At 38.1% G+C, this 24,500-nt stretch overlaps 1 protein-coding gene and 1 long non-coding RNA gene across 2 annotated transcripts; one reads left to right on the top strand and one right to left on the bottom strand.

Annotated features, from left to right (window-relative positions):
- The first annotated feature begins 7,196 nt into the window (after nt 1-7,196).
- On the top strand, nt 7,197-21,650 carry LOC111344250 (relaxin receptor 1). Its single transcript, XM_088750041.1, has 17 exons — nt 7,197-8,180; nt 8,383-8,464; nt 8,978-9,043; nt 9,189-9,269; nt 9,928-9,978; nt 10,704-10,754; nt 11,424-11,471; nt 11,764-11,820; nt 12,794-12,841; nt 13,111-13,167; nt 16,506-16,550; nt 16,982-17,038; nt 17,233-17,280; nt 17,512-17,568; nt 17,782-17,826; nt 18,288-18,339; nt 19,196-21,650. Exons 1-16 carry the CDS (start codon nt 7,203-7,205, stop codon nt 18,317-18,319), a joined length of 1,803 nt encoding a protein of 600 aa, XP_088606167.1. The 5' UTR covers nt 7,197-7,202; the 3' UTR covers nt 18,320-18,339; nt 19,196-21,650.
- Nucleotides 21,651-22,956: 1,306 nt separating this feature from the next.
- LOC148739765 (uncharacterized) lies at nt 22,957-23,764 on the bottom strand. The gene is made up of 2 exons (XR_015996956.1): nt 23,635-23,764; nt 22,957-23,287 (listed from the first exon to the last, which is right to left on the bottom strand). It is a non-coding gene; the product is annotated as an uncharacterized LOC148739765 (long non-coding RNA).
- Nucleotides 23,765-24,500: the final 736 nt, after the last annotated feature.

Below are 24,500 nucleotides of genomic sequence, written 5' to 3' on the forward strand. Positions count from 1 at the left end.
TTTCGGAAGTTTCGAAGTCTCGCTTCAATTTCATCCACAGTATGGATTATGTGTAACAATGGCCTGTCTTAAAGTGAACTGATACAAAAATGATTTCTGTATCTCTTGTCCTAAACGAACCTTGATCGCACTGGGTGAGGGGGTAGGTAAATGGCCTTGAGTTACTCATAATGTCGAACATTCGTTTTAATAAATTATTCAGTTTGAATGTTTCTTAATTCAAAGAAAGGCGTCACCTCTCTTCTCCGAGCCCAACAACCGCTTTGCCTCTAAAGAGAACAAAACAAGAATGCCATGAAAAGGTTACTTCACAAATTTAATTCCTTCGGAACACAACTACATCAATCTACTTTTTTTATAGTAACACATTCCAATAAATTTAAAGGCGCAAATGTTTATTTGTTTGAAAATGGATACTTCAGCAGCTATCCTTTTTTTGTACACATAATTACAAGCACAACATTCATTTAAAAACATATTCGAACATAAATTCTCTTCAAATTCTCAGTTCTTTTCTGTATAACTTGGTGGGGCAAGCTAAGCTTTGAACTCCACCTCAAGAGAGAGGTTTTATCACTTTAATTTGTACTTTTGACATGACTGTAGAATAGCATGGTATGAGTTTGGTTCTGTAGCGCGTATTGTCGACTATGACGCCTATGCGCTTTTACGAGCGAGTAGAGAAAGACCGAGTGTGACTGAGACGCAGTTTCTGAATTACTTTATACCACTTCAATGAAAGTATTGTGGCCGTTGCTAGAAATGGAGTCCAACAGCAGAAATGGTAACAGAGCTGAAGAACGTATGCGCACACGCTAGATTTTCCTGCAGGAAAACTGATTTTGAGTCGTTTGCCTTGTCGATTTTCAATTCTGTTGCTTCTAGCCGTCGTTTTCCTTGCCGCTTTTGTTTTACAGAAAACTTCAAAAACTTTGTACACCCCTTAAATATTTTCCAAAATAAATTTTCTCGTTTAAAATTTTGGAAATAGGAAAATGTCTTCGACGACAACAAAATGCCTTGGTCTCAAATGTTAGCTCCTTTTTCTTTCCGCAAATTTCGCTAAATTTTAAACCCCGTATGCTTGAGCCCGCGTTGTTGACCGCGTACCTTTGAAGTAACATTGCGTTTGTAAGCTCTGTCATGAAAGGTAAGTTACAGCGAAGAGGTTCGAGTGGTGACGCCTGACGAAGACGTATTTTAGTCTGAACTATTTATATTTACAGACGTCAGCAAGACAGCGTACACCCAGAGCTATACAAATGACAATAGCTTTCTTCAAAATTTTAAATTACATTTTCTCGGCTGAAACAATACCTTACTAGATGAACTTTGCAAGATAAACAAGTTAAATATAAATCAGAGCTGGTACAAATCTTCAGTATAGTTTCTAATGAAGTGGCTATAATTGTGAGTCACTTTTATATACAAGATGATTTTCTTCCGTGAGAAAAGGCCCGGGAAAACTCTGTTTAATCGTCATAAAAATAGTTCTCGTTGCGCTGGGACTTGAAGGACGACGAGACGAGCTTGAAGGTCTTCTTAGGTTTTTCACTTTAACTTTCCTCTTTGAAAGCATCAGTGCCTAAAGAAAACGAGAAGTAAAATGAACTAGAGAGGAAATTTCGAGAAGTATTCGTTAGCCGTATATATATATATATATATATATATATATCTATATATCTGCAGACAGTGCACACTGTTTCGACCTATGTGGGTCTCATCAGTGCAGTGCATACACCGGGCCAAGCTCTGGAATAAACCATTGCCTGGGCGCTACACTTGTGGGACCAAGTGCAGACACGTTGCCATGCGCGAGTGCTCAAATCACAACTAAGGTGATGAGCTTCGCCCGAAGGCTAAGTACATGGCAACCCCAGTGTAGAGTGCTCAATCGCAAGGTAGCCAAAAGGCAAAGCCAAGCGAGAGCTATCTAACTGCAGACAGTGCACACTGTTTCGACCTATGTGGGTCTCATCAGTGCAGTGCATACACTGGGCCAAGCTCTGGAATAAACCATTGCCTGGGCGCTACACTTGTGGGACCAAGTGCAGACACGTTGCCATGCGCGAGTGCTCAAATCACAACTAAGGTGATGAGCTTCGCCCGAAGGCTAAGTACATGGCAACCCCAGTGTAGAGTGCTCAATCGCAAGGTAGCCAAAAGGCAAAGCCAAGCGAGAGCTATCTAACTGCAGACAGTGCACACTGTTTCGACCTATGTGGGTCTCATCAGTTTTTTTTTATGTTTAAGGTGGACGGCCGGGCCCCGATGAAGGGAGGTGCAATCCCGCCGACCTACATGTCTAATCCCAACCCATTGGCTTACGTGCAATGCCTTAGGGAAGGGGACCACCAAAAACGAGGGTCACCAGACGCCAAACTCGCTGGGGAATCGAACCCCACCTCACTTAAAAATTAACACACACACACCCAGAAATTAAACACACCCACTCAAAACTTAACTAATTTTTTCTTTTAGTTTTTCTTTTAAAGCCTAAGTTAATTATATATTTTATTTTGGTTCTTTAGATTTTTTAAGTGACCGGTAAAACCTAAAGGCAGTAGAAATTTCACGATGTTCAAAAACATATCTCGGATCAGAGTACCAAACGGAAATATCTTTACCAGCAGGAGCAGGCAGGTGATGTAACACAGCAATCTCGGCCAAAAAAACGCGGTCCTCGGATGAAATAGTGCTAAGCCACGGGTCCTTTAAAAAAGCAGCGGAGAGTTCAGAGGGAGTAACAGCAATAGGCTTGGCTGCAGCAGCAGAATCAGTGGGTGGGGCCTGTTGGGTCCTCTTGACAGTGTTATTAGCAGAAGTGGGAGCCGGGGAGGCTGAACGCTTCCGAGAAGCAGAGGTCGTCTCTCCGACATCCATATCGGAGACAGGGTTAGCAAAACCCTGTGTTGCCGGTACACAATCATTTGGTAATTCCTCACCCTCGTTTAAAGAGGAGAAGCGATCTTCACTGGCCTCAGATGAGAGCGAGCAGGCTTCATCAGCACTGTCAGCGGGCGGATCTTCAGGCATAGAGGATGGCTCGACATCGTCTGTGACTGTAGGTACATCAACGGTGGCTTTACAATCTCTAGCAAAATGGCCTTGCTGTGAACACCTAAAACACTTGCCCTTGGAAGGGCAACTCGCAGCCTTATGGCCTATTTTACGGCACACAGTGCACTGCAGGGGTTGCCCCCTGTACCAAACCCTACAACGTATACCTCTAATACCAATGAAGGGTGGAATAACTTTCTGAACCACCATCTGAATAATTCTAGACCCAGTAAAGACCGAGGGTCTACCCGACCAAGACTGATGACGGACAGACTTGACGATGCCAAAAGCAGACAACGCAGTACGTATCGCTTCATTGGAGCCCTCAAAAGGGAACCAAGACAGAACCACAGTGGTAAGTTGAGGTGGGGGAGGAGGAGGTGTAACCACCCTACACTCCACCTCACCTAACTTAACCACGCCCAACTCTTCAAAAAAAAGCTTGGCCACATCAGCTGCAAAAGTAACCCTGGCAACGCGACCAGGGCACGCCTGCACTGCCTCCACAACATGATCAGACTCACGATCAAAATACTCGAGGAGTAACTTTACTGCCTCAGGAAAAAGCATCCCCTCGGGGAGCCCCTTGCAGTCCACATCGATTGTCCTACTAAAGGAAACAATCATCCTGAAGTTCGGCCCCAACCCAAAGACAAAGCAAAGGGATGGGTAACCAAACACTGACCAAAAGCGAAAAAGGAGAAACCTGACCGAGAGGAAAAGATCACAAGTTTTCCCTCCCGGCAGGTACTCACTTAACTGATACTAGACCTCACCAAAAACCACAAACCAAACTCCCAACCACTAGGGAAAGGAGCGAACACTTACCAACAAGCAAAAGCCCGCGTCATGTGGGTCTCATCAGTGCAGTGCATACACTGGGCCAAGCTCTGGAATAAACCATTGCCTGGGCGCTACACTTGTGGGACCAAGTGCAGACACGTTGCCATGCGCGAGTGCTCAAATCACAACTAAGGTGATGAGCTTCGCCCGAAGGCTAAGTACATGGCAACCCCAGTGTAGAGTGGTTAATCGCAAGGTAGCCAAAAGGCAAAGCCAAGCGAGAGCTATATATATAGCTATATATATATATATATATTTAAATCTCTTAGTAAGAACTCTGACTAAAGTAGTCCGGTTATAAACTTTAACTGAATTCTTGGATGCCAATATTAAAAAAAAAAAACACATATAGTTCTTAGCTAAAAAAGAGATAAGTTTAAATTGGTTTCCGGGATGTCCCACGTGCAACTTTATCACTGAGATCCGAGCCTTTTATTTTCTCTGGCCAGTAGTCTTTAACAAAGTTATTACACGTGTAAGGTTGTTATTAATGTTAAGTATTTCTTCTATTTTTTTTTCCAAATCCAGGACTTTGGACACCAACCTAATGTGCTGCCACCTCGATCTTTTCAGGCAGGATGCCGATTGCGATTATTCTTTCAATGACAACTTCGCAAGCTGTCAATCCATGTTCCGTAACCTTGCTCCAAGGAGAAGTCTTTGGGTTGTCGGTCTTCTGTCGCTGTTTGGGTCCGTATTTGTTGTTGGGTGGCAGTATTTTTTCCCTGATCACAATGTGGTCCAGTCTATCATGTTGGTCAATCTGGGTATCTCAGACGGCATCATGGGTATTTACCTTATCATTATAGCTGGCGAGGGGCTAACGCTGAAAACGTCAGCTTTTTTAAATTCTTTACGGTGGCCATTTTACATTTATCGACTCAGTTTTATAATTATTTCACTGCTGTGAGGAGTTTTCCCTCCCCCCCTCCAAAAAAAAAATGTCGAAAGTGGATATTTCCTTGATTGGCTTCTTTTTTCATTTTTTATAAGGGAAACATATTTCATGTCATTTTTTCTCAAAAGATGTTGACAGATGTTCTCATGTTCTAGTTGTTCTTTATTATTGTGTTCTTAGCAAGTTTAATATGCTAGGGACTCTTCTTGAGCTGGATTTGAAGACCTGAGACCTCTTTCTGGGAATATGTGCTAAAGATTTGGGGGAAATAAACTGAAAAGGGGAGGTCACTACACAAGTAATAAGACACTTATTGAAAGTTTTTTCAGCAAAAACTGCCAATAATTATTCTATGAATCAGTTTAGATGGTAATTCTATCATTAGCAAATTCCTTGTAACCGTGGGGATCTCTTGTAGGGATTTGTCAAACAACGAACTTGGAAATCTGCCACCGCACATCTTCAGAAACATTACAGCGGTAGAATTTCTGTGAGTAAGAATCTTTTGACATTAAAGATTGTATTGAAAATTTTAGAATGTAGTAAATACAACAGCTTCCTAGACTATGACAACTCTAATTATAGTATACTTTCAGAAGGCAAACATTAGCTTCCTTTAAAATATTATATATAATATTATTGTATTGGAGGATCAAACTACCCAATAAGTTCGTAATTTGTAACAGGAAACGGATCATAAATCATTATTTTTTCAAATTCAGCTTTAAACAATAGACCTCATGAAGGCGCTTGGGAATAAACTTCGGATTTTTTTAGCTTAACCTTGAAAGTATTATTCTCATGTCTGATGCTTTTCTTTGAAGAGAAAGAAATGAAAACTGAGAGCTATTTTATTGGAGAAAGCATTGTTACTGCCTTACCTGAACTACGGTAGTGGCCTAGAAGAATAAAAATAAAACAGTGTTAAAGATATTACTCCACAGCTACATCTGCATATGTAGTCTAAACTTTCCATGATGCTTTCTTCAGGAAGTTGGACTACAATAAAATTGAGAGGCTTTATGAAGATCAGTTCCAGGGCTTGGTAAAGTTGAACGAATTGTAAGTACACTCAGAGTTGAAACCTTTTCCCTAGATGAGTGGATTCGCAAACCATATGGAGCTCTGGCGAGGGGCTAACGCTGAAAACGTCAGCTTTTTTAAATTCTTTACGGTGGCCATTTTACATTTATCGACTCAGTTGATAACACCAAAATTACAAGATTATTGCAATGTTAAATCTGTCATCGATTAAATGCAATGTGCCACACCCAATTGCAATCATATTATGTTACAGTATTATATTATCTACCTTTTATTCCTTTCGCCTGTTTAAGATATCTCTCGGAGAACAAAATCGAGACGTTGCCTGACAAAATTTTTAAAGGCGTCGGAAACCTCAAAGCTCTGTGAGTACAGTTAATCACAAATAGAAAAAAAAAATTAGAATACTTGAGGCAATGGAAAGAGTATAACAGAAGCATTTAAAATCTGAGATTTTAGTTCACATATTCTAATATCAAGTAAATAAAAATAAGCTGATTAACAAAGTACTGCTGTAGTGATTTATGTTTGACTAAAAATATGGTCTTTTATGAACATACTTTTAGCAAGCAAGGTAAGATATAAGAAAAACGCAAACACCCATGGTTGAGAGCCAGATAGTTTCACTGCAGTTCCATTAAAATTTATGAGGAAACAGACAATCGTGAGACCCTGTCTACTTACTAATTGTGAGTTATTATGTTATTCGTTTCAGGGATATCTTCGGCAATAAGATACAAAACGTTTCTAGCACGACTTTCACCTATGCCCACGAATTGCGATTTTTGTAAGTTTACGGCAAATGAGAGATTTTCATCTAAGCAAGTAAACTTTGTTGCATAAAATTGATTACAAAGCTGGGCTTTCTTATGAAATATTTAGGGTTTTTGGGTTTTTTCTTTTTTCTTCCCCTTTTTTTTTTGTGCTTTCTGTCTTTTTTTTTTTTTAACAACAATAATAAATGAATATCATTCTTCTAATTCAAATACATTTTTTGGAGTAAGCCAAATTAATTGTTTTGGTTTAATTTCGATATTTCAAAATTTTAGGTTTATGCATTACAACCTGATGGCTGAGCTCCCTAGAAGACTTTTCACCCAGCAGTTGAAGTACATTATCAGAGTGTAAGAATTGGTCCATAATAAACAATTACTTCAATCACCCCTCTAAAGGAATTGTTTTAATAAGAGTGTATGTTATCAATCAATCACCAATTATTAATCGTTTGCAGATCATTAACCTTTAATGTGTCTGGATCACTGAATGCCCATTGTTTTCTGTCCGTGTAAGGTTGTTATTAATGTTAAGTATTTCTTCTATTTTTTTTTCCAAATCCAGGACTTTGGACACCAACCTAATGTGCTGCCACCTCGATCTTTTCAGGCAGGATGCCGATTGCGATTATTCTTTCAACGACAACTTCGCAAGCTGTCAATCCATGTTCCGTAACCTTGCTCCAAGGAGAAGTCTTTGGGTTGTCGGTCTTCTGTCGCTGTTTGGGTCCGTATTTGTTGTTGGGTGGCAGTATTTTTTCCCTGATCACAATGTGGTCCAGTCTATCATGTTGGTCAATCTGGGTATCTCAGACGGCATCATGGGTATTTACCTTATCATTATAGCTATAAAAGACCTGCAATGGTCGGGGGAATACTACCTGCATGACTACCAGTGGCGCACTGGCTGGTTTTGTCACTTCAATGGCGCCATGTCTATCCTTTCAAGTGAGGTGTCAGTTATGATGATTTCTTTGATTGCATGGGACAGGCTCAAGAACATTGTGTTTCCCTACACTTTTGCAAAAATTACACCAAGGCAGGCTCGTCTAATGTGCGCAGTTATCTGGCTGGTGGGAGGCGTTATGGCATTCCTTCCCTTGTCTGGGATGCGCTATTTTGGTGACTGGTATTATGGCAAAAACGTAGCCTGCCTGCCCCTGCAACTTTCCCCGCAATTACAAAAAGGCTGGGAATACTCCACTTCCATCTTTATCGTTTTAAATTTTTCTATTTTCATCTTCATTATAGTGGCATATATTGCCATCTTGTTGACATCATGGTCGTCAAGTAGACGGCTCGGTGCACATGGAACTGTCCGTGAAATACAAGCAAGAGCACAAAGTGCGCAGGCCAAAAGAGAGAGAGCACTTGCCAGAAGAGTCTTTTTCATTATTCTGACCGATTTCCTGTGTTGGATACCAATCATTGTTATCGGCATCAAGTCTCACGTGGAGAAAACATTTGATCCACCTGGCGATCTAGCAGTGTGGATTGCAGTGTTCGCTCTGCCTATCAATTCAGCTATCAACCCATTGCTGTATACACTTTCTACTCCACAGGTAACAGGTTTATTTTTTAGCACTTTTAAATAGGATATGACTGCCATGTTCGAATTTGCTTTCGTGTCAGAGCAGGCTGGCAACTTAATTTTGTAATTGTAACGACTGACATAATAAACAATGACCATGGAGACCTACCTAGATTTAAAAGAGATTATTCGAAAGTCTTACACAAACTTCTCCGTAAATGTCAAATGTACAGGTGCAAGCTATATTGAAACCTAAACTGAGGAAGTTGTGGTCCAATGTGCGATCTATTTTCTGCAGAGGACAAAATCAAGAAGGTACAGTTTTCCATTATTAAAATAGCAAATTTGACAACAATAATGGTACTTCCCACCTCGAATTAAAAAAAACTTCAAGGTTTAACAAATTTTGAAATGACAAACAAGTTTCCTTTCAATAGTTTGTTCTAAATGTTTTACACCTGAGGCGTACGAAAAGCAATCAGAAATGGGGAAAAAGAAAGTTTTATGGTGGACGACCCAATAAGAAATCATTATTTCAGTTCGATTTGTGGAGGTTAGTATCTTCAAGCCATGTATTAGGAATGTTGAAGCAAATTGAAGCTATTCGCCGAACCTTTTTTAATAAGAATGTGAGCGGAAATTTGTAAATAATATTATTAAATAATTATCAAAATATAAAAGAATCAACCCCTGTCTTCAATTTCAAGGTAAGAAGATTAATACAAACCTAACTTGTAGCGGAATGATTTTTATGTAATAAATGTTTGGAAAAGTCTGACTTTGACTTATTCTCTTTTTTTTTTTGTATTTTTTTGTTTTATAACATAGAAGACGCAGAAAATGACCAGCAGGAACAGATTGGAAAAGAAGATGCACATGCTATCAACGAAGAGGGTAAAAATATAGTTCTTCTCAACGTAATTATACATAAAATATCCCCTCTCTACCTGGGAAATTTTTTGTGTAATGCAAAGGAAAAGAAAAGATGGAAAAGTTGTTAGTAATCCTGTTTTTTTTCCTTTCATTTTCTTCCCCATAGGAGAACATATTGAAATGCAAGCAATAGACCAACGCGACATTCCAGAAGTGGAAGCCCCTGAATTGCCTGCTCCGCAATCAGGTCCGTGCTCCCTCTGTTTACTTATTTTTAGACAGTAATTTGTAAATAGTGAAGTAAAACAATTATATGGGAAACATATCAAGGATATTATTCGACCCGAAAAACTTGCAACCTTGATAATGCTGTTGATGGCTTTGCAACCCAACTCCCTTGGCAGGTACATGTAGTCTAATCATTTAAATCTACCAGAATATTCATTCTTTTAAATTATTATATGATAAATAACTCCAACTTAAAAAAAAGTCCCTTTTGCTATGTCGACAGCGATGGAACAAGCCTGTAGAGTGGCTGATAGTGCATCTTCCTCAGGTATAATTACTTGTTAATTGAGATAAAACTCGCATTCTTGCAGATGTAAATATGAGCTGTGTAACATAACAAGTGTATATCCATCAAGAACTCAGCTAATTGATCATGATTTCTAGAACTTTGGTGCAAATATTTTTACGCTTGCACGCATCCAATTCTGCATATAAACTTGATCGAAAATATAAAGGTCTTTTTTAATATCCAGATAACTTGGTAATATATTTCGTCAATTATTAATTAATAGTATATACATATTATTACCGTTGCATTTGTTTAGTAATATATTTAAGTTGAAAACACGAAACAGAAGGATCGTGACATGGTTTACTCGACTTTTTCCTTTAAACAGATTATGAGGATGCTTTTGACATCCGTCCAGCCACTAAAAAGACTGTGAAAGGTATAAGGCCTTTTCAATTTTTATTTTTTTGAAAGAAAATATACTATATTGTAAAACAATGAATCTAGAGATGCCTTGTACCACTCAAATTTTTTAGCTGCTACTACCAAGCTGGCGCATGGAGTACCTGACTGCAGTTTTTTTTTGTTTTTTGTTTTTTTCTAAGTCAAACCAACAAGATCGGTATTTTGTATTATTAACGTTACCCTCATCAATCAAATCACAGATTCTAAGTTAGTCTTATGAATGAGTTCATGGGATTAGCTAGGTTTTTCCCTCCTTTCTCACTGAACCTATGAGATCATCGCAATTGAAAAACCTCCAATTGACAAGTCGGCTGTTGTCAGAGAAATGCAATTCATGGTCTTGAGGTGACAAACTAAAGGATATTGGTCAAAACTAGAAGCATTCACCTCAAAGGTGCACGCAAATAAATTTCTTCCCTGAAAATGATCCACGCCTGGTTAAAGCCTTCAAAGGATCAGTATCAGTGTACATGAGTTTAACTAAGATAGATGTATAAGTATATTGCGAAATTTAAGGCTCCTCAGTGCATATTGTTTAGAACTGTCCTTGCTCTCGTTACAAATTACCTTATTTGGGTAAATAGTTATGTTTATATCTACACGTAGCAAGACTCGAATAAGTTGAGTAATCAGCTTTTGAGCCTTTACGAAAAAACTATCAGTTTAGTCAAATAAAGGGCGCACTTGATATTGCTGCAGTAACCGTTCATCATGGAGAAAGCCAATACCGACGAAAAAGACGAAAAGGAGGTAATTATATGTCTACACCGATACAAGGTTCTAATGATGAAAATTACTTAGTTCTATGAAAGTGCTAGTTAACATTGAGTTAAATATCATAATGGATCTCCAGAAAAAAATGTAGGTGACTGAAGGATAGTGTTCGTGCTTGTAGAAATCTTTCTTATGACGGACAGTAGTTGTAACTGTAGCAACTGATAGAAGGTTAAAAATATATCGCGATTATTGGACGTTTTAACAATAGAACTTTGATTTAAATAAGATAAAGAGACATGAATTTCATGGTTGTTAAAAAATCATAAGGGAAAGCGAGAGTACTAGCTTGGTCTTTGGTCATTATCTTTATTATTATTATTATTATTATTATTATTATTACTTTTATTACTGCTTTTAAAAAGTTACCGGGCAGTTGCCTGTAGGTCAAGGGTATGCACTCATTGCACTAATCCAGGACCGGAGGTAACGGAGAAAATAGTGATAACTGAGATTAAAGGCCCTTCAACAAAGATATTAAGAAGTGATAGTAGTTCACAGCTGACTGTTTAAACACTACTTCGAAATTGGGGTTGAGTGCTGTCCCTGGTGCACCACCCAGAATTTTCGATGGTTTCATAGAATGCAAATAATCAAATTTATATGGTTTTATTAATGCAATCTTTTTAAAACCTGTTTGTGTAGTGCAAGAGGGAAAAAGTAAGCTTGTACCCGGAAAGCCCACTAGCGAAGGTAAAAAGCAATGAATTTATCTTTTGAACTCCGAATTATTTAACATATGTTGTTTTACTCCTGCTTACAATACGTGTTGTTCATAAGCTTGACAGATGGTTAACTGGGCCAATTTGCTTGTTTAAAAGCGAGCAATGAGTTTACTATGTAGACGGTTTCACAATTTATTTGACAGAAGTTGTTTTAGTCTACTCGTGACAGTAAGAGTCCATATAATATATGACATAAATCCAAAACATTACCTTGAAGGCATTCATACTTTATTTTAATTTATAACTTTGCTTTGATACAGCTGGCAAACCTGAGGAGGAGGTGGCGAGTGAAGACATTCCAGGGCCCAATGACAAAGGTATTGGAGAGAGAATGGTTTTTGATTGGTCACTCAAGAGGTTGAGCCACTTAATGAATTATCGCAGCCTCGCTTTTACTTAGGTAGTCACTGGAAAAAATTCTATTGGAGAAAATGTTTGAAAATCAATGACTTTTTAAAAACGCTTAAGTAAAGCAAAAAGTTGAATTACTGAGTGGTAATGTACTATTCTATCAAATAAATCATTTTCTGAAGAAGATAAAAAAAAGGTAATAATTGAATATCTCTGTAAGTAGAAGTGTCTAACACCGATGGACCGTTCTTACGTTCAAAATTCTAGTTCTTTTTAACGTACTCTTCTATACGGCATTAATTATCATGATGGATCTACAGACAGAAAACAGAAGAGACCGAAAGTTAAGGTGCTTGCAAGAGCCCTTCCTCAATGATGGACAGTCATCATCGGTGTAGCTTATAGCTGTTGATACAACAGTTGAAATATATAGGGATCATGGCGGGTTCCAATGAGCATAATACCTTCATAATATCAGAAACTTTCAATATAAGGTAGTTCTAGAAAAACAAGCAGCAGCTTGACAGTTAGTCATTTTTGGTTTGCTAATTTGATGAAGTTAATGTTACAGGGGCTCATATTCCGAGGGGAATAATTTGATTAGCCCCCACTGCGCCTAGCTAGAAGTTGACAGACATTTTGCTGACATTTGATCACCTTTTTTGTTCCTTCGATCGTTGTAATTGTTCTTTCCCCTCCTTCCCACCCCGGTCATGGTTACGCACCCATCCAGTATCAGCAGTAACAGAGACAATATCAATTGCGTTAATTAATGTCCCTTCGTCCAAGATTCCAAAAGTTGATAAAGTTTGCAGCTGACTGTTTTAATGCTCTTGAAAACTCACGTTATGTTTCTGTTACTCAATCCCTCCATCAAATGCAAGTAGTCAGATTTAAATGATTGGATTGATGCAATGAATTTTAAACCTAATTGCACAGGTCAAGAAGGAGGAAGTAAGGCTGAACCTGAAAAGTCGACTGGGGAAGGTAAAAAGAATGTATTGATTTTTAGGAACTGTACATTTGTCCGATATGCGTTGCATTTATTTCCGCCTACAGTGAAATATTTTCATGATCTCAAGGACTAATTCGGCCAGTTTGTAAGTTTTCTGGTTTGATAGCGGTCAGCGAGCCGGGTTATTTATTAAGACCCTGATAACTAGTTGACGATATATGTGGTAGCCTACGCACTGACAATGACAGCAGCTCTCAATGAAATCCTATATAACTTTATTAACAGCTTTGCTTTCACACAGCTGGTAAAGGTGAGGAGCAGGTGGAGAGAGGAGAGATTCCAGGACCTAGTGACAAAGGTAAAGGAGAAAGTAGTTTTTATTGTAAATCACTCAAGGCACTGTATCAGTTATCGAAGAGTTTGTGTTTTTTTTTTTTTTTTTTTACCTTGGTAATCACTGGGCATAATGCCTAACAATTGGTTCAAGATTAACGACTTTTTAAAAGCTTGAGTAAAACAAAATCAACGACTGAGTACGTACTAATGTCATTTCTATTGAAAAAAGTAGACGCTCGAGGAGCGTTCACTCGGGCTTTTTTTATAGCCATGGCATTCACACCAAACACGAGTACAAGTATAATATAAATGAATAAAGGCTGATAGTTTCGAAAGAAACTGTTTGGGGCTGCGTCGGTGGGAGTAACGAAATAATTTGGATATATCAACAAAGTTGAAATGGTAAATTGGCCACCGTAATGATTACAAAAGCTGACGTTTCGAGCGTTAGCCCTTCGTCGGAGCGAATAGAGGAATTGTGGGTTGTGTGTGCTTTTAAAGGCAGAAAATGGAGCTACGTTATTGGTGGGAGCATGGCAACGAGAAAAACATGAATAAATTAGTGGAATAAAAAGCGTTTCATCTTTCAAACCAGCAGTCTAAATCCCACAGGGATCAACGAACGCTTTTCATTCCACTAATTTATTCATGTTTTTCTCGTTGCCATGCTCCCACCAATAACGTAGCTCCATTTTCTGCCTTTAAAAGCACACACAACCCACAATTCCTTTATTCGCTCCGACGAAGGGCTAAGGCTCGAAACGTCAGCTTTTGTAATCATTACGGTGGCCAATTTACCATTTCAACTTTGTTGATATACCCAAGTATAATATAGCTTGAAAATTCGTTTATAACATAGCTAGCAGAACCGCGCAATCAAATTCATTATACGAACGCGTGCTCAAATTCCCAATACTGCACGCTGATAGCGTGAGCAAATCGCTTCGCTAGAAATTCTTTTTTCGCTCGAGCAGCCATTGTTAGCGCGGGGAAAAATAATCTATTTCGCAACAATAATGGATGCAAACAGAGACTCGGCCCACCAGTCCCAAAACGAAGACAATTTTCCGACCCTTTGAATTTTGTATTTAAACTGCAGTAAAATAAAACTCGAGCTTTCAACGGAAATTTAGAAATAAAACCAATTCCTACTTTGCTTAATATTTCGCTTACCGCGAACAATCACTTCTGATATTGTTGTCCGTTTTTCGCGTCGGATTTAATGCACAAATCCACCGGCTATGTTATAAAACAATTGGTTCATGCTTTTAGCTGTGCACTATCGAGTTATGGAGCACGTGGGAAGTTTAGAGAGCACTCAAGAAGCTAAACTTCCCTCTTGCTCCATAACTCGATAGTGCACGTTAAAGCATGAACCAATTGTTAAGCAATCAAATTCAATTGCGCGAGCGTGCTTCAGTATCCCATTGTACACGCTGGTGACGTCTGCAAACAAATGCCTCGCGAGTGACTTCAGCATTTTTCATTAAAAAACGGTGAAAACTTCCGCAAACAGTTAAACTAGACATGGCAACAAGCGAACAAGCCGGTGGAAATCTGCCTACTTTTTTTGAGGAATGGAATTTTTAACTCCCGAGAAAGAACCCAGAGAAAGGATAAACAAAATAATCAACGGTTTCATCTCGTTTCGCAACTCTAACTTCATTTCCATGCATGAATTCACCTGTCAGTTTTTGACCAATCTAAGACGTGTCATCGAAGCATAGCGTAATACTTTTCCGAAAGTAGCAGAGGGAGTTTCTGCCCTTTATGCCTAAACTACAGCGTTGAATATGTTATAAAACAATTGGTTTATGTGTCAGCTGTGCGTTCATCGAGACGTGAAGCACTTAGGAGGTTTGGAGAGCATTCAAGAAGCTAGAGTTGCTCTCGGCTGCGACTCGTGCAACTCTTAGGCATCTTTCGTGCTCTCCAAACTTCCCCCGTGCTTTAAGTCTTAATGAACGCACGCTAACGCTTGAACCAGATGTTAATAGTGATTATGTACGAAATACCAAATCGTACCTTACAAGTACTGAACCCAATAAAAACCAGTGATAGAAACAGGATATTTAACTGAAGGGCTAAGGTTATATATTTAACCTTACTATTTAAATGAGATAAAATGAAACATATGAAGTTCATATATTTTGTGCTGTGGTATTAGATACATATGATGCACGATCCTCGCAGTAGACAGCGCTATTTAAGCAATAGCGAAAATCAGACCTGAAAAGAAAAAAAAAAGAAAAAAAAGATAAGGCCTCTGCGGGATTCCAACCACTGACCTCTGCGATATTAGTGCAGTGCTATATCAATTGAGCTAACAAGCCATCTGGGAGTAGGCCGTTAAGTTGTTTCGTAAGAAACCCGTGAAAGTGATAAATGAGATACAATGAAATATATGAAGTTCACGTATTTTGTACTGCGGTATTAGATACACATGATGCACGATCCTCGCAGCAGATAGCGCTATTTAAGCAATAGCGAAAATCAGACCTGAAAAAAATCAGTACAAAATATATGCAGTACCGCAATACAAAATATATGAACTTCATATATTTCATTGTATCCCATTTATCACTTTCACGGGTTTATTGCGAATCAACTTAACGGCCTGCTCCCAGTTGGCTTGTTAGCTCAATTGGTAGAGCGCTGCAGTAGTATCGAGGAGGTCAGTGGTTCGAATCCCGTACAGGCCTGATTTTTTTCAGGTCTGATTTTCGCTATTGCCTAAATAGCGCTACCTACTGCGAGGATCGTGCATCATGTGTATGTTACTATTTAAGTTGCTTCTGACAGTATCATCATCCAATTCGCTGTTGTTAGCGCCAGCTTCGAAGTCGTGTTCACGAACAGTCTTGATTTTCTCAGCAAGTGAGGCGTTCGTCTCAGCATCATAGTTTGTTGTTACATCGGCCGTCACAGTATTGCCAGTATTTTCGTAGTTTGAACGCACATATGGCTCATTTTTTATCTCGTGAGAACTAGTGTGAACTTTCCACATTTGGCTAGCTTTCAAGCAATGAAGTTCGTGGACCGACCCATTCCGAAAACACTGGACATCATTTAGCGTGGGCCTTCCACGACCGACGTGTGTGTTTGCATGTGGGATGAACTTATAACACAGGAATATTTGCAAATCGGTCTTCGCAAAACACAGCAATCTGTAAATTACGTTGTTTACGAAGACCGGGCTCACGATAACACAAATGGTTCGCACTCTCATCCCCAGTTTCCGCGGTTTACGCAAGGACCGCCTGGGACCATGAGCCCCCTTTTGGCGACCAAAACGGCTTGCATTTTAATCAAATTTAGACAACTGGATTAATGCAATCTATTGTAAATCTACTTGTGCAGGTGAAGAAGAGGAAAGTAAGTCTAAGCCCAAGGAGCCAACTAAAGGTATAAAGAATTAATTCCTTTTCAGGAACTGTACATGTTGTCCCCTTGAGAATGGCAAATTACTCTTTATTTTTCGAAAAACATCTCTTTGCACGAGGTAAGGTTTCCTCATCATGTCACACATATTGCATAACATAACATTTCCATAACAACATTACATGACATAACGCCCCACATACACAGTCCAACATATCTTGCATTTATTCCAGCGTACAGGACAAGCTGTTTGTTGACTTAACAACTAGCTGGTTTAAATTTCTGGCTTGATGGCAGACGGTGAGCCGGCTGTATATCAAGGCTCCTGTATCTATATGAAGGCATTTGTGCTAGCCTCCGCAGTGACAGTGACTGTAATTCTCATTGAGATCTCATTCGTAACCTTAAAGGCATCAATATTTTATTCTAATGAACCGAACTTTACTTTCACGCAGCTGGTGAACCTGAGGATCAGATGGAGAGTGAAGAGATTCCAGTGTCTAGTGAGCAAGGTAAAGGAGAGAGAGAGAGTGGTTCTTGATTAGCCCTTAGGAGATTAAGGCGTTATCTTAATACTATCGAATATTCAGGTTATGTGCTGTCCCTTGTGATCTACCAACAATTCTCGCCCACTTTGCAATATTACAAGTACTCAAATGAACATAATTCAATAAGTACTATTTCTTTTTCAATCGTACTTCTGCAGGTCAAGAAGGAGAAAGTAAACCGGAACGCAAAAAGCCAACTGAGGAAGGTAAAGACAACGAGTTGTTTTTTAGAAACGACACCTGGTTACGTTGTTTAACATGTGTTATGAACTTGACAGGTAACTGGGTCAGTTTGTTGGCTTATTAGCAAGCCATGGGCCGGGTTTACCCTGCAGACCACTTTATTTATTTTTGCATTTATTTGTCAGCCTACGGAGGAACAATGTTTGTAATTATGCAAATACTGCATTGTAATTAATAACTTTGTTTTCACACAGCTGGTGAATCTGAGGAGCAAATAGCAAGCGAAGAGATCCCAGTGCCCAGTGATAACGGTAAAGGGTGATTGTGGTCTTGATTAGTTATTCAAGAAATTAAGGCATTTTGTGAGTTCTTGAAGCATCTTTTATAACTTGGTAATCACTGGATAAATTCTGGTGGAAAAATTAATTAAGGCCTAACAATTTTTTAAGGCGCTTAATAGAGACAATATTGAACGATCAAGTACTAAAGTAATTTTTTTTAATACATCATTTCTGAATTTGAAGAAGAAGAGAATGCGTTTGAGCCTGAGATGGACCTCGCAGAGGAAGGTAACTTTCCTTCTAAATTAGCCAACAGATATGACGTATAATCACTCCACCACATTGCTTCTAGAAGGCTTGAAGTATTCGGTCTAAACGTCACTATCCACATCAGAAGTGACCAGATCAGTTGAGAGATAAAAGAGTATTTTCATACTTCGTTGTGATGAAGGGTCAAAACCTATCTTAAAATACTGACATATATAATGTGGAGCTGTCTCGCTTTTTGTAACATTTTTTTAGCGAGACAGGTATTTGCTCAAATACAGAAAACATAGCTACCTTGCTGTACATCCCTTGAATAGAAATAGCAACTATAATTAATGTTGTGTACCTCAATTTTCAAAACATTCGTCTACACAGACAAGCAAGAATTGTGTTTGCAGAAGTCAATTCATAATCTCTTGTAACAACTGATTCATATCGTTGTACTGAATTTCTATTTCTGTCTCTTTTGGTATTCCATCCAGGAGAAAAAGAAGTGTTTGATACCAGGCTTTAGTTCTCTGCTCTCGAACCAAGGTAAAAAATGAAATGCTTATTACGTTTGCTTTAATCGCTGACCGAAAAGGTGCCTAAAAATAAAGCCCTTAAAATTAAAGAAGTTTAATTTTGATTATTACATGTATCTTATCAAACGTATCGTATTTCATATTTGAGATGTAGGGTGAAATCTACGATGCGATACCGTGTATATGCATGTATAGTTCATGATTACTTCAACCTTCAGTTCCTTGAGCCCGATCTGTATGATATAATCTGAATCAAAACTGAATTTTTTTATTCCAGTCACACAACGTAACTCTAAATTTTTTAACCCCGTGCTAACTCAAACCAATCTCAAACTCGAGATTTCACTGCACTTGCAATGATTGGAGCTATGTTCGGAGATAAGAAGTCTTTATTCAAAGTCACCTGCAAAACTTTTCCAGGCATCCTGCTCATTGTTGATGTGTGATTTGAAAAAGTGTGACAAAAAACTACTGGGTGGCTAATGGGCTGCACCGAGGAGTGCACTCGTTCCATATGGTTATAAGTTCATACCTGCCTGCGGTCCTTAATTTACTAACCAGCTTAATGATTGACAGTCTGGTCAACTGACTAGCTGGTCAGCTGGCCAGAAAGCTGCGAGATTAAATTGACTAGCTAAACTGTAGCAGAATCACAGATCGGCTGACTATCTGCATGACTGTCTGGCTGACTGTCCCTAGGTATGGTTACAGACTAACTGATTTGTATTATCGCTGCCTCAATCAAGGTGCCGATTACACCTGACTGACTGACTATCGGGTCGGTAAATCAAGTAGCCAACGGATTGATGAATGAATTTGTATTAAGCGTGCTTTTTCCCTTTGCCTCAAACATTTAACATTACCAGTACTATGGACACCGCGAGGGCTACAGAAAGATTAGAAGATTCAAGGAAAAGGAAAAAATAACTCTTGAGTAGGAATTTATATGTATTGTCTGTGGTAATATCTTAGTCAGAAAAATATGATTTTAATTTCGTTTTCTGTAATCGGTTCGATGTTTACATTAGTTAATAAGCTTCTTGTCTGAACTCTTCATTACTTGGTTACATAGGTAGGATACCTGAGTAGGCATGTAGCGGCAGGCCATATTCGTTGCGTTTTGTTATGGATGTAATATGTAACATGTATGTCTACCTGATACTCTAAGTCTGTTACTGTTAGCATGTTTCTGTGCACCATAGTTCTTAGAAGACATTCAAACCTGATGGATAAAGGGGAAACACAACGATATCACGGGTGCAGCCAGGTTAAGGTCCTGTACGGTTGGGCCTACAATTTTTCTTTCGCCTGTTTGACTCTTAAAATAGAACTCTCGCAAATTTTAAAACAAAAATTGAACTTTCTCATGGTGGAGGCCCACGACAAGTCGAAAAGCTGGTTACGCTCCTGATATAATAAGACATTTTAGTGTGCATGCTGATCTACCCATTGACGTTATTCCTTATTATCAATATCAATATAGCTTAGTAAATGTTTTGGTTAGAAATGCTCCACCGTTTTAAAAGTAATGTTTAGCTCATTACCATGGTAATTTTTTAGCTTGTTCGGAGCTTGTTCTTAGTTTATAAGGAATTCGATGTCCTGAATAAATTTCTTCCCCGCTTCTATCTCAGTTTTTCTCAAAACTGCGATTTGATAATAGGACTTAAATCATAGCTGACCGAAGCAAATGTTTAATTAACGCTTAAATTAAGTTTCGAAAGTTCAGTTTCAATGATATCTCTAGTTTGGAAAACAGACAAGCAAATATTGAACAAACACCTAGAATTAAATTGGGGGAAATCCGTTAAATCAACCATCAGAAATTTTAGCGGCAGTATAACAATGATCTAAAAGCTTATTTTAAGAGTGTTTTTTGACTCGTAATAATAATAATAATAATAATAATAATAATTATAGTTTAATATCTGTAGTGCGCAAATCCATTTACATATGATCAAATGCGCAAATGCGACTCGTTTTGAGAGAATCACTCGCCCTATAATTGCTTTTCATTCGAACGGAAAAGGAAAAAGCATCTATGACAGGAACAATTCAGAGACTTGTACGGGTCAAGACTATCTCAGAATTTTACTTCTCTCTTTTCCGAATTTTTCTGCTTAATACCAAATTTACATCAATACATCGAATATTGAAAAGAACAAAAAGGGCTAATGATGCGATCACAATAGTAGAACAACAACGCGCTTTAGTAAGAATTATCGGAGATTTATCAGTAAAACAAAGATTTAGATAGCTCATATCTAGAATTTTGTTTAACTCGTTTAAGAGTAATTCGCTCTCAGATTGCATTTTAATCGTTGTGAACGATGAATCATCTAACATTTGACAAGAAAGACTTAGACAAGTGTACCGGTCAAAACATCATTCACTAGATATTTGGTAGCAGGCTGGTAACCTAAATAGTTCATTACTTACAGATTACGTGTCAAATTGTTTCATTTCACAAGTATCTTTAGTTCAAAATTACAAACTAAGGTAAAAATGCAGAAAAATTGAAAAACTTACTGGTAAAGACGTTACTTATGAAAGATTTGGTAGAAATAAATGATCTAAGTAGCTAATTTCTTGAATTTTTGTAACTGTCATGAGAACATTATGGTAGTTAAAGGTAGAGTGACGTGATTTCCGCAATGTTTCGACGTTTGTCATAATCGCAGATTATTAAAAAGAAATTAGAAAGATGTTTGGGTAATGAGTAACAAGAACAATTTGAATAGTTCATTCCCACAACTGGCATGAGAGAGTTTTACGCCATTTCGATTAAATTAAACTAAATAAATAAAACCGATAAAAGTATACAAAAAAAGAAGAGAAAAACAGGAAAATATAACGGGTAAGACGTCGGTTGTTACAGATTTTTTTTATAGAATACAAGTGATCTAAATTGCTCATTTCTAGAATTTTTATAACTCGTTTACGAACATTATAATCATTGGGAGTTGCAGTGACGTCTGTCACTTTTTTTTAACATAATTCGTCATTATTATTGATATTAACCATAACACAAAAAAAAAAAAGAAAAAAGGTCTTTGGATACCACAAAAATAAGTATTTGGTAGCGTTTTGAAGTCTAATTTTGTAGTTCATTTTTACATTTTTTTTAACTCACTTTAACTCTAGTTCATTGTATTATGTGGTATTCAAACTGTTTGAAAGCTTTGTTCAAACGTGTTCATCAAACATGACTAGTTTACTGTAGGAATATCTTTGAAGCAAAAGTGGCATTTAGAGGAAAATGACACCAAGTTAAGATTTATTGTAAAACGAAGCCTTCAATAAAACATCTGAAAGACCTTACACATGAATCCGTTCATGGTTTACCCTTTCGGAAGTTTCGAAGTCTCGCTTCAATTTCATCCACAGTATGGATTATGTGTAACAATGGCCTGTCTTAAAGTGAACTGATACAAAAATGATTTCTGTATCTCTTGTCCTAAGCGAGCCTTGATTGCACTGGGTGAGGGGGTAGGTCAATGACCTGGGTGAGGGGGTAGGTAAATAGCCTTGGATTACTCATAATTTCGAACATTCGTTTTAATAAATTATTCAGTTTGAATGTTTCTTAATTCAAAGAAAGGCGTCACCTCTCTTTTCCGAGCCCAACAACGGCTTTGCCTCTAAAGAGAACAACAAAAAAAAATGCCATGAAAAGGTTATTTCACAAATTTAATTCCTTCGGAACACAACTACATCATTCTATTTTTTTATAATGACACATTCCAATAAATTTAAAGGCGCAAATGTTTATTTGTTTGAAAATGGATACCTAAGCAGCTAACCTGTTTTTGTACACATAATTACAAGTACAGCATTCCTTTAAAAACATATTCGAACATAAATTCTCTTCAAACTCTCAGTTCTTTTCTGTATAAATTGGTGGGGTAAGCTAAGCTTTGAACTCCACCTCAAGACAGAGGTTTATCACTTTAATTTGTGCTTTTGACATGACTGTATAATAGCATGGTAGGAGTTTGGTTCTTTAGCGCGTATTGTCGACTACGACGCCTATCCGCTTTTACTAGCGAGTAGAGAAAGACCGAGTGTGGCTGAGACGCAGTTTCTGAATTACTTTATACCACTTCAATGAAAGTATTGTGGCCGTTGCTAGAAATGGAGTCCAACAGCAGAAATGGTAACAGAGCTGAAGAACGTATGCGCACGCGCCAGACTTTCCCGCAGGAAAACTGATTTTGAGTCGTTTGCCTTGTTGATTTTCAATTCTGTTGCTTCTAGGCGTCGTTTTCCTTGCCGCTTTTGTTTTACAGAAAACTTAAAAAACTTTGTACACCCCTTAAATATTTTCCAAAATAAATTTTCTCCTTTAAAACTTTGGAAATAGGAAAAAGTCTTTGACGACAACAAAATGCCTTGGTTTCAAATGTTAGCTCCTTTTTCTTTCCGCAAATTTCGCTAAATTTTAAACCACGTATGCTTGAGCCTGCGTTGTTGACCGCGTACCTTTGACGTAACATTTCGTTTTTAAGCTCTGTCATGAAAGGTAAGTTACACCGATGAGGTTCGAGTGGTGACGCCTGATGAAGACGTATTTTAGTCCGAATTATTTATATTTACAGACGTCAGCAAGACAGCGTACACCCAGAGCTATACAAATGACAATAGTTTTCTTCAAAATTTAAAATTACATTTTCTCGGCTGAAACAATACCTTACTAGATGAACTTTGCAAGATAAACAAGTTAAATATAAATCAGAGCTGGTAGAAATCTTCAGTATAGTTTCTAATGAAGCGGCTATAATTGTGAGTCACTTTTATATGTAAGATTATTTTCTTCCGTGAGAAAAGGCCCGGGAAAACTCTGTTTAATCGTCATAAAAAATAGTTCTCGTTGCGCTGGGACTTGAAGGACGACGAGACGAGCTTGAAGGTCTTCTTAGGTTTTTCACTTTAACTTTCCTCTTTGAAAGCATCAGTGCCTAAAGAAAACAAGAAGTAAAATGAAGTAGAGAGGAAATTTCCAGAAGTGTTCGTTAGCCGTTTTTGCTCTACCAATATATATATATATATATATATATATATATATATTTAAATCTGTTAGTAAGAACTCCGACTAAAGTAGTCCGGTTATAAACTTTAACTGAATTCTTGGATGTCAATGTTAAAAAAAAACAAAAAAAACATATGCTTCTTAGCTAAAAAAAAGATAAGATTAAATTGGTTTCCGGGATGTCCCACGTGCAACTTTATCACTGAGATCCGAGCCTTTTATTTTCTCCGGCCAGTAGTCTTTAACAAAGTTATTACACGGTTTTCTGTACAATACCTGTGTTAGTATGGGCCGCACGATCACATTACCCGGAGGCTGCATCCAAGGTTCACCATCTATTTGTACAGGCATCTCTGATTTTAATTTGATATTTATCTGTAATAAAAATCATAATAATGGATAAAAAAAGGATCGAAGTGCGTGAATAAAGAGGGTCAGTTTCTAAAGAAACTGTGCTGCTGCGTCGGTGGAGATATTTCATAATTTGGTTTTATCAGCTGAGTTGATATTATAAATTGACCACCATGGAGGGTGTTTGAAGCTGACGTTTCGAGCGTTAGTCCCTCGTTAGAGCGAATGGTGGAATTGTGAGTTGTGTATTTTCTATACAGAGAAATGGAACTACGCTATTGGGGCAATTTTGCTGTCTTTGAGAAATTTACTCAGGCTCATTAACACCCAACTGCACTCGAAATCGTGTCATTGCCTATACTTATAGGTTACTTGGGCAAAATACCTTATTTCTCCCTAGCCGGTGTTCGAAAACCAGAGCTCGCGCTTTTTCTTCTCAGGGGGGAACGAAAAAGAATAGCCCACGTGTAGCCGTAGCCGTACTCTTCCCGCCCCGTGGAGAAACAAAAGGAAGGGTAAGGTTACACGTAGGCTTGGGGAAGGGTGGAAATCATTCTTCGCCAACATGGTAATGTGACAAACAAGAATGACAAGATAACAATATGAGAGAAGAACTCACTTATGGCTTCATTTGTTTTCTGGATTACAACGAGAAATCTTTATCTGGGCTCCCTGTGCTAGTCGGATACCAGTCCTGATTCCACTTTGAATTTGACCCTATAAGTCAAAACAAAAAACAAAAAAACACTCATCTTCATGTTTACTGCTAAATGAAAACGTTTCCGATCCAT

Source organism: Stylophora pistillata, chromosome 2 (genome assembly GCF_964205215.1).
Source record: "Stylophora pistillata chromosome 2, jaStyPist1.2, whole genome shotgun sequence".
Classification (NCBI taxonomy): Eukaryota; Metazoa; Cnidaria; class Anthozoa; order Scleractinia; family Pocilloporidae; genus Stylophora; species Stylophora pistillata.

Excerpts from the sequence above, each read along its gene's own strand:
- LOC111344250 (XM_088750041.1), top strand. The coding sequence starts at position 7,203 with ATGTGCTGCCACCTCGATCTTTTCAGGCAGGATGCCGATTGCGATTAT. Across the intron at positions 8,465-8,977 it reads CAGAGGACAAAATCAAGAAG|AAGACGCAGAAAATGACCAG; the intron begins GTACAGTTTTCC and ends TTTATAACATAG. Across the intron at positions 11,472-11,763 it reads CGGAAAGCCCACTAGCGAAG|CTGGCAAACCTGAGGAGGAG; the intron begins GTAAAAAGCAAT and ends GCTTTGATACAG.